We start from the raw sequence: 13,456 nt of genomic DNA on the forward strand, positions 1-13,456 counted from the left end.
TTATAGCAACCCAGAGGAAGGGTTCCCTAGATGGTGATTAATTATATACAGTACGGTCACCTCCCAGTCAAGCCATAATGTAAATTATATTTCTCCTTTGGTGTACTGTTTGCACTGTTCTGACGGAATAGTGGCCTTGAAATTAAATAAAATAACTTATCCAGGCTACCTTGGCTAAGAAAAAACATTGATTCCTGGAATCATGTTTTTATGTTAGTTTTCAGTACTAGTTTATAATTAAATTGTAAGCGGCTTACGAACCAAACACTGTGTGAGGCTAGTGGGCCCTTGAGTGGGGAAAGGATCCCATGGTGCTCCATAGGGCAGACGAGCAGCAAACCCCTCTCCATTTGACCATCCATCTCTTGAAGGATAACCAGGGGAAAAGAACAACTGGAGGCATCAGTGATGATTGTTGCAGGTATTTTAATGTTGACACGCATACATATATCTATGTATATGTGTGTTTTTGCACTGCCTTCTCAGTAAAAATAATACATAGAGTTTATATATATTTATATAGTTGGTAGAAATATCTCAATATGCTATCCTAAGTAGCAAACACGGTTCCTAACAACTCACAAAACCTCAGACGCTTTGATTTATTCTTAAAACCTTGATACCTCTGAATATTGATTACAGTGATGAATGTGATGCTGGCTTTTGTGAGTTGTTTACCATGTCTCTATTTTACTATTTTATGTGTGCTTAGACCACATTGTAAGAGTAAATGTATGAGAGATATATCTCCCAAACTTTTCAGAATGTTTTCATATGGCAACCGTAAAATAGCACTAATTATTGCATTGCCACTGTCTCCAATCATTTGTGAGAGCAGCATGCGTCTGCTGTACATGTGTGGACTCTATTTTTTATTTCCATGAAAATCTGACTTCTTTTAAAAAGGCCACATGTGGCAGTCTAACCCTTGGCATTGAGTCTGTCAGCTGTCTTTGACTGTGGGATTGCAGCCTCTCCCTGGTGCAGCCCCGGAGGGGGGAGTGACCCCTCCCCTCAACGGGTTACTTACTCCACATGGTCTAATCAGCCACCTTGGACCTGATATGTTCAATAGGGTTCATATCTGCTTCTTGACCCAGTGGGTTGTGATTCTTCTACTCCCTTTACATCTTTTCTTTTGCACAAAATAGCACAAAAATAAACATTTTGATGTTTTGAGAAAAGGGTTCTCAGAAAATGGATTCATGATTTGATAATGATTGATGTATTTCATGTTTAATTCCACTCTTTGCTGTGCTGTGCAGTGAAAAGATGGAAAGAAGCCTTGAGATGACTGAGAAGGCAGTGTAAAAACATTGTGAAAAGCCTACAGTATGTGAGTTTAATGACAATCATTATTGTCTTAGTTAAGTTAAGGCACTCAAGAAGCTATTTTAAAAAAAAAGGTGTCTATTCCGTACTGGCTCTGGCAGGAAGTAGCTCTATTAATTTGAGCTGACCCATTTTAAATTTCGTAAAATGCTATACTTGAACACCACAGAAAGTTCATCCAACATTTTTACTGATGATAAGCAACTTTCAAAAAGATGTTAAGAAATCCGCCAACAATATACTTAAAGCTATAGTGCGTAGTTTCTGCCGCCCCATGAGGAATTCTAAGTAATGACAACAACACTGTCGGCGCGTCCACATGATACAAGCCTTCCGTGACCGCGCACCGCCAAACTCCCCCTCCACCCCCCCCAACATGATGGACTCTGCAGAAGAGGTAATTATCTTCACTCGAGTTTCTGCGTGGGAAAGTCACCGGACGCCACAATCTTTGGTTTACATGAGCTCAGAGAAATCGGGTTAATATCCCCATAGACATGATAAACTGGTATCCTGGTTACTGATAACTGCAGTTCATTTGCACAGGCCTGTGATGTTTACAAAAACAAGCAACCTACACTGTACATTTACTACTACTAGGCTAAAATGTTCAAACCGGTTTGATATCATGTCTAATACCGGAGCGGACCGGTATACTGAAGTTTACCACAAGGTGTCGCACTTGTCTCAGCCGCTCCTGAGTGAAACAGCTGAGAGAGCCCATAATAAGAGTGTAGACTCCAGACCACATGGTGGTTATGCGCTTCTAAGCCATGACCTTTTACCTGCAGTGAGGTTATAACAGAGATGGTTTAGTATCTTTGGTTATAATAACTCTTTGGTTAGGTGTTCACACTTAGCCTCGTTTTTTTCAGCTCACTTCTTTCGTCGGCTTAAAATCCCAAAAATGTAATCTCAGCGGTGCAGTTTTAGTTTTCTTTGAGACTAACTGCCATATAGGCTATCATCTCGTCACTCAAAAAAAACATGAACTTTCTAGTTACGTTAAACAAACATTGTGTGCCGTTTCCCCTCTCACACATACTCCCACCGCTACTGGAATGTAAAGGAAAGGAATTTTCAAAGTGCCCCTCAGCTCGGCAGCAAATTGCCACTGTTTGCGTTTCTGTTATGTCACTTGGCTGAAGCCGTGCCAGCACAGGTAGTCGACAGCGCTCAATAACCGGTATAAGGTGTATAGGGCTGCACATTATATCGTTTTTTTTTTTATTGTCATCGCAATATTACAGTGCCTTGCGAAAGTATTCGGCCCCCTTGAACGTTTCGACCTTTTGCCACATTTCAGGCCTCAAACATAAAGATATAAAACTGTAATTTTTTGTGAAGAATCAACAACAAGTGGGTCCCAATTATGAAGTGGAACGAAATTCATTGGCTATTTCAAACTTTTTTAACAAATAAAAAACTGAAAAAGTGGGCGTGCAAAATTATTCAGCCCCTTTACTTTCAGTGCAGCAAACTCTCTCCAGAAGTTCAGTGAGGATCTCTGAATGATCCAATGTTGACCTAAATGACTAATGATGATAAATAGAATCCAGCTGTGTGTAATCAAGTCTCCGTATAAATGCACCTGCTCTGTGATAGTCTCAGAGGTCCGTTTAAAGCGCAGAGAGCATCATGAAGAACAAGGAACACACCAGGCAGGTCCGAGATACTGGTGTGGAGAAGTTTAAAGCCGGATTTGGATACAAAAACATTTCCCAAGCTTTAAACATCCCAAGGAGCACTGTGCAAGCGATAATATTGAAATGGAAGGAGTATCAGACCACTACAAATCTACGAAGACCCGGCCGTCCCTCTAAACTTTCAGCTCATACAATGAGAAGACTGATCAGAGATGCAGTCAAGAGGCCCATGATCACTCTGGATGAACTGCAGAGATCTACAGCTGAGGTGGGAGACTCTGTCCATAGGACAACAATCAGTCGTATACTGCACAAATCTGGCCTTTATGGAAGAGTGGCAAGAAGAAAGCCATTTCTTAAAGATATCCATAAAAGTTTCGTTTAAAGTTTGCCAAAAGCCACCTGGGAGACACACCAAACATGTGGAAGAAGGTGCTGTGGTCAGATGAAACCAAAATCTAACTTTTTGGCAACAATGCAAAACGTTATGTTTGGTGTAAAAGCAACACAGCTCATCACCCTGAACACACCATCCCCACTGTCAAACATGGTGGTGGCAGCATCATGGTTTGGGCCTGCTTTTCTTCAGCAGGGACAGGGAAGATGGTTAAAATTGATGGGAAGATGGATGGAGCCAAATACAGGACCATTCTGGAAGAAAACCTGATGGAGTCTGCAAAAGAACCTGAGACTGGGACGGAGATTTGTCTTCCAACAAGACAATGATCCAAAACATAAAGCAAAATCTACAATGGAATGGTTCACAAATAAACATATCCAGGTGTTAGAATGGCCAAGTCAAAGTCCAGACCTGAATCCAATCGAGAATCTGTGGAAAGAACTGAAAACTGCTGTTCACAAACGCTCTCCATCCAACCTCACTGAGCTCGAGCTGTTTTGCAAGGAGGAATGGGCAAAAATGTCAGTCTCTCGATGTGCAAAACTGATAGAGACATACCCCAAGCGACTTACAGCTGTAATCGCAGCAAAAGGTGGCGCTACAAAGTATTAACTTAAGGGGGCTGAATAATTTTGCACGCCCAATATTTCAGTTTTTTATTTGTTTAAAAGGTTTGAAATATCCAATGAATTTCGTTCCACTTCATGATTGTGTCCCACTTGTTGTTGATTCTTCACAAAAAATTACAGTTTTATATCTTTATGTTTGAGGCCTGAAATGTGGCAAAAGGTCGAAAAGTTCAAGGGGGCCGAATACTTTCGCAAGGCACTGTAACTGGAGCAATAAACACATCACAAAACGCTGCGACATATCGCGAAAGAAATTTATTTGAGTTAGTTGAAAGAAAATATCAGTAGAAAATTGCACTTTCAAATGCAACTGTCATAATTTTAAGTGGTGCCTTTACATACAATTAAATGTTCAATTTGTTCAATAAAATAATGTTGAAAATGATTTCCTTACATTCAACTAGCATGTAGTTGTATTTTAGCAGAAAACTGTAAGAGCAGAAAGGCAGAACAACAGAGTACACTTTAATGTTTATTTATTGTAAGTAATATCGTTATCGTGATATTCAAAGTTATCGCATAATTTTCCTCATAACGTGCAGCCTAGTGTATACATGCAAAACTTACTAAATGCACCCATTGAGTAAAAAAAAAAAAGAATTTCTTCACATTTGTGAGTTTATGAAACAACTGTTACCTCTTGGTTTTGTATAACTCTGGTGCAGACGTAGTCACATTTGAACAGCACACCAGTCAATGGTGGGTGCTCATCCCTGATTAAATGCTTAAATCTTTAGAATCAAAAGTGAAATGATTGGGTCTGATCTTGTATGTCTTTGAAATTACTTTTCACTCACATATTGTATGTTTTCCATAGATATGTGTTTTTGTTCTAGTTGAGAATCCAAATCAAACTCCAGCTGTTCCTTTCACTTTGAATGTCCTTCTGTTTGCATATTTACATTTTTCTTCCAGAGGGATATGATGTTTTGGATGGTACCTCTTTACTAAATGACGACATGATAGAGGATGATGACGGTGCTAGCTCTTCTGCCTATGTGGAGCTGGAAAGGCTGGAGAGAGAGACTGCTGCTGTTCGTAGCCATCACAGTACTAGCTCCACCGTAACAGCCATCTCTGTCCCACCGGCATCCCCACCTTCATACAGGGTCCCTTCTGCCTCACCCATAGCCTCTGAGCCGCCGGTCCCTCAGGCCATTCAGGCCTTTAAAGAGTCTGCTAACATGGTTGCTGCCTTTAACCTGCAGTGGAAGGATGAAATCTCAGCAATGCGCTATGAACTGGCGGAGCTGCGTAGAGATGTCTGTGGGGAATTGAAGACTTTCAACAGTAACTTCTTCAACTTTACTCAGTGCTACAATATGTGGACTTTGTGTCGGGAGCCTTGCAGTGACAGCACCACACAAACAGATGACAGAGTGTCCATAGGAATTCAAGCAGGCTCAAGCTGGTCCATTCGACAGAATACAGAGGACAAGTCAGTGATGTGCCAACCAGAGCCAGCCCCCTTCAGCATTATGGATTTGATGGACCCACCCCGAATTGAGATTATAGAGGGAACCCCCGAGAGCACGCCAGAGGGTTCAGGCAGCCCTGCCAGCCCACTTCCAATAGAGGATTTCCCATGGGAGATCAACAAAAAGCAGGCTCAAAAGCAACCAGACATAGGTGGCCACACAGGTGGTCACAGAAGCGCCAGTTTAGAACTGTGGAGCAGGAAGTACACCAGTGGGCCCATGTCATATCTGTCTATGTCATTCTAATCATTCCCATTCTACGCAAACTGTAAAATGAGATGAGGAAGCCAGTGTAAAAACATGACATTTACTAAGAAAGGCAGGGCAGAGCTGTTGTTAGATGTCCCTTTACTCTATGCAGACACAGTGTCTGTCATATCTTGAACAGGTTACAATGTTGTTCAAGCAATCTTTTAACAAGTGTCTTGGTTAGCCATGGAATAAAAGAGAATGACTTTGTTTTACACCAGAATGAGGTGACATAAGAATGTGAGAGAGAATGTGGCTGATGTTAAGATCCTCAAGTGCCAACAAGTGCAGCATCATCTTCCCTCCGCTGTCTTAAATACCCAACCTTCAGAGAACACGTCAATTCAAGTAAATATGATCGGAAATCTGAGGGTCATGTAATGATAAAACTCAATAATCAGCCATTGTGAGGTGATGCATAAGTTGGTCTGTTTCTGCAAATGAATTGTTCATTCCAGTTTCTCTTCCTGTAGAAACATTATCTTAAGCACCTGAGTATACTGAAAAAATACTGTGAATAACTTTATAAACCCTAGTTTTTTAATAAATGCATTAAAGATACATTAATGAATATATTAATATATAATTTACTTTTTTGTTATTTTTAGTTATTCTAATCAAAGCATTGCTTTTACATGGCCTTCATCCATTTTGTAGCCAGTTCCAGTTGAAATGGGCATTTAGAAAATATCCAACTTACAAAGGTTTTCTCAATGGCAAACTAGTGTACCACACAGCATAAAGAAGTTAACTTTAATAATTTGATAAAAAAGTAGATAGAGCTGACAATAACTTCTAATGAAATGTTTGAAAGCCTAATCCTTTGGAATACTGTATGGATGACACTGTCTCAAGGCTTTGTGGACTTGGTCCCTGGCTAAAATTGTTTACGATGAATTACTTATGAGTCACTTTAAAGTCTAACAGCATGTGGAGGGGAGATTCACAAGTATGAATGTATTGGCTTTAGTTCATTCTTGCACAAACTGCATTCATGTTCAAACTCTGTATATGTATATACATGTACCATTTTGTATATAGAGAAGCTTATATTCAATACTTGTACTGTTTGCAGTTATTAACATACTCATTTCTGACAGCGTTGAGAGGGGCTATACAGTAGTAGTTATTGTACACAGCACTTTTTCCCAGTCTTCGAGGTCTGTCTTCATTTATTTCATCATGTTCATCATCCAGCTGTTTGTGCACATTATAAGGAAGTTGGTAGTTCATACCAGTGTTTAGCCTATTGTTTTTCATGCAGTGGTGACTGGAGATTCTTTAATGTTTAGTTAAGTATCTTACCTATCCATTCATTTTATTTCAGAGGAAAGGGTCGAACAAATACTGAATTGGATTTGTCTTTGTTAAGATATTTGGACTAAATTCTATATTATTCACCTTTTTTAAATGCCACATTTCTCTAGTAATGGCAGACTTTTTAATGCTGGGGGGGTTCATCACTGCGGAAAGATAATAGAGAAACATTGGTCCCTATAAGTAGACAATCAGAGCCACTGTGGGCCTCTACCTCTCTGACATGTCCCCAGAGGTGCAGTATATTACCACTGAATGTACTAACACCGCCTCACTAGTGATGGCTTAGCTGGGCTCCTTTCAAACCTTAATGGGTGGAAGCCCTCGATCAACTGCTATATTTGGCCAATTGCTCATTTTGTCTGTTACTCATAAAATAGTTGCTCATTAGCAACTGGCATTCCCCGCAACCACTCACCTGGTCCATTTTCCATTGTAACCAAAGTTACTGTAATACTGAGGCCATGGAACTGAGGCCAACAACAAACATCTCCAAGCTTGACAGCACTTATCTTTGGACGATCACTGCAGCACAGGACCATGGGAAGCCTATATGTATCAGACCCCTGACTGAAATGTGAACCTTTCAAAAGGACTTTTAATAAAGGAGAGGCGTCATCTCTCACTTTATAAAGATAATGGATCTTCTTCCCCCTTTGCACGACCAAAAGACAATACTTGCAGAAAAAGTGGCATTTTGAAAAAAGATATTTAATCAAAAGGTTGTAATAGAGGTAAGATCAAAATTAAAGTTGAAGCCACAGAAGAGGAAAAAGGCAGACATTTTCTTACAAGTTATTGCAGTAGCTCCGCCCCACACACCTGTTACAGTAACTCATTTAACCTGAGCTTGAATGCCTAGCTAAATGATTCATTTGCCTTGATAATCTAATATATGTGTTACATAGCAACACTATATTAAGGCATGTTTTGCTGGCATTTTCTGGCAGCAACTCCATAACTCAGAACTTGAGGTTTTGGTACAACGAATAATAGGTAAGGAATAAGATCAAATGTATTGTTGCCATTCTCCACTATTTGCAATACAGAATAAGAATTTTAAAAACCTTATCACATATTTATTGTTGTTATAAACCCAAACAAACCCAATGAGTTTTTCATAACATACCTGCCAAAGGCTGGGTTAGCATAAATCATAAATGATTTCAGTTGAAGGCATATGACTGTGAAAACATTTAGCCTAAAGCCATTTTAATATACGATATATATATATATATATAAAGTATATATGGAAATAAAATTGGAAAGGCTTGTATTCATATTTTTGCTTTTTGAATGATTAAGAGGGGATTTCAGTGACATTCCTTACTTACATCTTTTCCCATTGTTTGGGGAACGCAAACTAATTTAAAGGTGCTGAAAACTGGCCAATCATGATGTCTCCAATCTACATTCATTCATTCTATGCAAGTTCTTTGTTCTTTGTTCTATTTTTACATCATCTAAATATTTGCAGTTATAGATATTAGGTGTTTATGTCAAAATGTAATCAAATGTCAATGTCATCAATGACGGGAATGAAATGATGTTTTCAGAAAATATTGGTGGCTCTTTTTTTTGTTTTTGTTTTTTTATTTAGTTATTTTTGCATGAGCCAGGGGCCACACACTGAAGGTTGTTTGAGTGTTTCCTAGGGTTGGGTATCGTTTGGGTTTTATCCGATACCGGTGCTAAAACGATACTTTTAAAACAGTGCTGGTGCCTAACCGGTGCCTGAACCGACTTTAAAAAAATAAATAAATAAAAAGAGCACAAAACCACTGTCAGCAACATTAAAGAACGGCTTGTTTATTGCTAAGGCCATATGGTCAACAAAAAGAAGAACCACTTCGATGGATGGCAGAATGGTACTTTACAACAAAAGCTTAAATTTTTTGAGGTGCAGTTGAATGCACCATTAGTTTACGAGGTGCAATTGCAGTGTTGCCAATTTGGCAACTTTCTCGCTAGATTTGGATCTATTAGATTGTAATTCATTTCCATGCATGCTGCTCTGCATAATCACAGTCCACGGCTCTTCTTCCAACAGCACGGGATCTCTCTCCCTCTCCCCTTCGGGCGTGAGCAGCAGGCAGTTAGCCAACACAGCCACTAAGTTTTATGCAAATGATACATGATGACGTCATCATTATGCAAATGAGAGTGACATCATCTGCCGAGTTTTAGTGACTTTTGGAGCTAGTGCTAGCTACTTTCATTGAAAAAGAATTGCTAACACTGCATCTCCAAATGCGGTTGTGGCCATGGTGTCTCAGAAAGTGCAGCTAGGCTTACACTGTCTTTAGCTGCAGACTGTTGCACATCCCGGTGTTGGAATCCTTTCGAGTGTAATACATCCACACTTTGGACTGTTTAGCTTTAAGCAGTTTAACCATGTGTAAGCCAGCTACAAGCTAACGGTAGGCTAACTTTACCTGCTAAGTTATACGTAATGTTAACTAGCGACAAATCCAGAAATACTTCTGTTGCCTGTAATGACCACCAGAGGGAAGCACAGGCATTTAAGTAGTGGTCCGGTATACATCCATATTGGCACCGGGTTTCGGTACCCAACACTAGTGTGTCCTGGCAGACAGTAATTTCATTCACATTTCTCCCATTTTAGCTTATATGTATACTAGAATCAAAGAGTTTGTTGGTGAGATTCTTGAGATTTCTGCTAAGTGGTAGCATCCGTGTGTTTTGTGACATCATAAACAAAAGAAATAAACAATCATATTTGTATCACACATTGTCAATTTACTTACGGACTACAGCAAATTTGGAAAACAATGCTGTACAAATGCTTAACATTCTTCTAAATTTATATTTAATTGAACTGTAAACTGGTGATTAATTGATCCCAGGGAACTCACCCATGCTATAAATAAGTTCAATCTAGTGTTTCATTATCATTTCATCATTTAGTCCAAAGAAATTACCCTTTCCTAAAACAAGTTGAAATGTAGCAAAATACAGAAATACAGTACAGGCCAAAAGTTTGGACACACTTTCTCATTCAATGCGTTTCCTTTTATTTTTTTATGACTATTTACATTGTAGATTCTCACTGAAGGCATCAAAACTATGAATGAACACATATGGAATTATGTACTTAACAAAAAAGTGTGAAATAACTGAAAACATGTCTTATATTTTAGATTCTTCAAAGTAGCCATCCTTTGCTTTTTTTATTAATAAGGGAAAAAATTCCACTAATTAACCCTGACAAAGCACACCTGTGAAGTGAAAACCATTTCAGGTGACTACCTCATGAAGCTCATTGAGAGAACACCAAGGGTTTGCAGAGTTATCAAAAAAAGCAAAGGGTGGCTACTTTGAAGAATCTAAAATATAAGACATGTTTTCAGTTATTTCACACTTTTTTGTTAAGTACATAATTCCATATGTGTTCATTCATGGTTTTGATGCCTTCAGTGAGAATCTACAATGTAAGTAGTCATGAAAATAAAGAAACACATTGAATGAGAAGGTGTGTCCAAACTTTTGGCCTGTACTGTAGATCCAAGTATTATTTTAAAAATATATACATGAAAGTTGTACATTTAACAAAGACTGAAGAGGAAATAGACAAAGGGTATTTAAATTATTTTTTAACCATGCAACCATATTTTGTGTAATGAAATATATCATTATATATTGAATTGTCTATCTTATATGTTACAGTATGTAGTCAATTGCCCCATGAGTTTTTGTTTACATTTTGTTGTCATCCAGAGATCTGATGCAACAACTATGCCAACTCTGTGACGTCCAGCTATTAGGACAAAGATTTTTGGATGGAATCTGATCTCACCTGAACCTGTAACACTGCTTGAATATAAATCCTTTTCTACCCCTATGTTCTCTTCCTGCATTTATTCAAGGTTTCTTGGAGAAAACATGCTACTCTGTTTTGCATCAATCATGTTGCAATTTTCAGGGATCTCAGACTGTATTGTTAGTGAATCAGACTTTGTCAAAGTTATAAAGCACCTTTTGAAAACCATACTTTAGCCTGCATTTGTTAGCTTATGCTTGTTTTGTTAAAAGTATGTGATACATTTTTTGGGCTTATTGTGTTGTTTCTTGTGAATTTTCATTTACAACTTTTATTGGCCTTATGTATTTTTCATATATTGATATAAAACAATGGATTAAAATGTTTGATGTTCATGTTTATGGTAATTTAAATGGCAAAATGGGGGTCATAGCTTTACAATGGCATATTTTGTGTCCATAGTGAGTAGTCTACACACTGTAACACACAAATACTGTACACAGCATGGGCCAGACACAGTGTCTTTTACTTTGACCCTGTCAATATGCATTGCTTTTCTACTAAGCTATCACCTTTTTGTTTTATTTTATTTTTTCCCCCATTTTAGGCGCCCGTAGCTTAGCAAGGGGGCGTAGAGAGTACGGTAGGTCTGGTAGGGAACCGCTTTATTCTATCTTTTTTTATATGTTGTTAATAGTTTTTCATACATTTTGTCTGACTCATATACATTTTCCACTAAAATAAGATATATCATAAATAAAAAATTCTGTCATACTCACTAAGTATGTATAATACATTTAAATGTTTTCATCTGTTTCCACATTGAATCAAGTGGAATTTTTAAGAGTATGTACTAGTACTAGATAATGAGTTCAACAAACAACAAGAACTAAACTAAAACATCTGTTTACTGTCCCACATGTTGGCCTTGTGTTAGCACACTGGCATTGTACAATATCTACTGCATTTGAACAGACACGACTGTGCACATCTGGAACATACTTTAACTGAGATGTGGATGAAGCCTTTTACAAAATCCATGAAATTATTTATTTGGTTTGTTTTTATTTGTTATGATTTATAATACTTCTGTTCAAATTCATTGGTATTAGTAGTGATTCACCCACTTGCTTTAACCATTGTATACATTTTCTTTGAGCGAACAGAGGGGAATAAAATCAGCATTTATTATTTTAAATATCCTGGCATGCAGCAAGGCAGGTTATGACCAACATAACTGCTTTGTTCTACAAACCAGCACAAATCAATGCTGCTTTGAGATGATATCATCAAATCAGGTTTTCATTCACTTAAATTGTGGACAAGCCACAGTTGTTTGAGTATAAAAAGACTTTTTCAGATCTGTATTCAAGTCACTTTCAGAAGTTGTGATTTTGACATTGATGGCATAAATTCAGCTTATTTGTTTTAGGGGAAGGATAAATACTACTACCAATACTCAAACTTAACTTTAAGGGGGTGAATGATTTAATACTCAAAACTTTCACATGGTTGCAGATTGCAAACTCTGGCATGCTGATGTAATTGAAACGTGGAAGATTTCATGCAGTCTACAAGTAAACCTACGGTATTATACTTGTAGTCAGATATATTGGGTAGGTACAGTTTCATGTGTTATTGGTTCCAGCTTGTTTTGAACATACAATTCTCTAACAAACTACGCACATTGTGTGGGCTAAAATTCTATCGGAAAAGGTCTGTTCATAATGAAATGTTTATATTTGGTGGCAAAGTTTATACTCAGCTGCCATTGCTGTACTATAGCAAACCCACTTTAATGGCCCCACTAGCAGCAGAGCCTGTAAATGGTGATATCTAATGATCTGTCAGTTGTTTTATCTGTCCAACACTTTTGTTTAAAGCAACATATTAAAGAAGTTATTAAAGATTGGTTGAGAGTCAGATCCCCAAAGGATGAACATTTAAGTTTTTGGTGAACCCATGACCTTTCCTATAGTGCCACCATCATGCCAAAGATTCCATGTGTACACAATTTTCGGAGCAAATGCACACTTCCCAATTTAATTAACTATTTACGTTTTCGATAGAACGCTATTCTAGTGCCACTTTCAGACCAAAAATAAAATCTTTGCACACAAATCCTTCAAGAGGGCGAATTCTTCAATTTTAACAACTCTTTGGATTTTCTTGTACATTGTACATTCAAGACAAACATCATTTTAACACAACTATAGGTAAGGCTCTAACAATAGCAATATGGTCAATATGTTCTTTGTTTTGTCCAACACTTGTGATTATAGGGTACATTGAACTTCACAGCTTCTAGGGGCTGCTATCGAGGCGTTTTAAGTTACTTTAACTGTGAAGGCTGGAGAAGGTTAACTTTTTTGTGGATTTATTTGGGACACTATCCACTACCTCATCACTGGGGCAAAGGCAATTAAAAGAGAGTTTGTTGAAATTATACTTTCAGGCCATTGATTTGTATTGGTTTGTTGTGATATATCATACATAAAAGGTTAATCCACCTTGCATCCATGGGGGCATCACCACTGTATGTATATATGTATGTGGCTATGAACAACTTGTTTGTTTTAATTGAATTAATCTTGAAAAAAGGCCTACAAAACCTGTTTTAAATT

At 38.0% G+C, this 13,456-nt stretch overlaps 1 protein-coding gene and 1 long non-coding RNA gene across 5 annotated transcripts in view; one reads left to right on the plus strand and one right to left on the minus strand.

Moving 5' to 3' along the window:
• The window catches only part of LOC120546974 (disks large-associated protein 2), a 100,260-nt gene that overhangs the window by 67,199 nt on the left and 19,605 nt on the right, over positions 1-13,456 (plus strand). Inside the window, exon 6 of one of the 4 annotated variants that reach the window (XM_039782291.1) lies at positions 4,923-6,295. The exons of the other annotated variants lie outside the window; for them this stretch is intronic. Within the exon in view, the coding sequence (XP_039638225.1) occupies positions 4,923-5,731 (809 nt within the window). The 3' untranslated portion in view covers positions 5,732-6,295. Of the gene's footprint in view, positions 1-4,922; positions 6,296-13,456 lie in introns of those variants that run through there. 4 annotated transcript variants of the gene reach the window in all.
• The window catches only part of LOC120546975, a 58,372-nt gene that overhangs the window by 40,880 nt on the left and 4,036 nt on the right, over positions 1-13,456 (minus strand). The gene's annotated exons all lie outside the window — the stretch shown is intronic.

This window comes from Perca fluviatilis, chromosome 18 (assembly GCF_010015445.1).
Source record: "Perca fluviatilis chromosome 18, GENO_Pfluv_1.0, whole genome shotgun sequence".
Classification (NCBI taxonomy): Eukaryota; Metazoa; Chordata; class Actinopteri; order Perciformes; family Percidae; genus Perca; species Perca fluviatilis.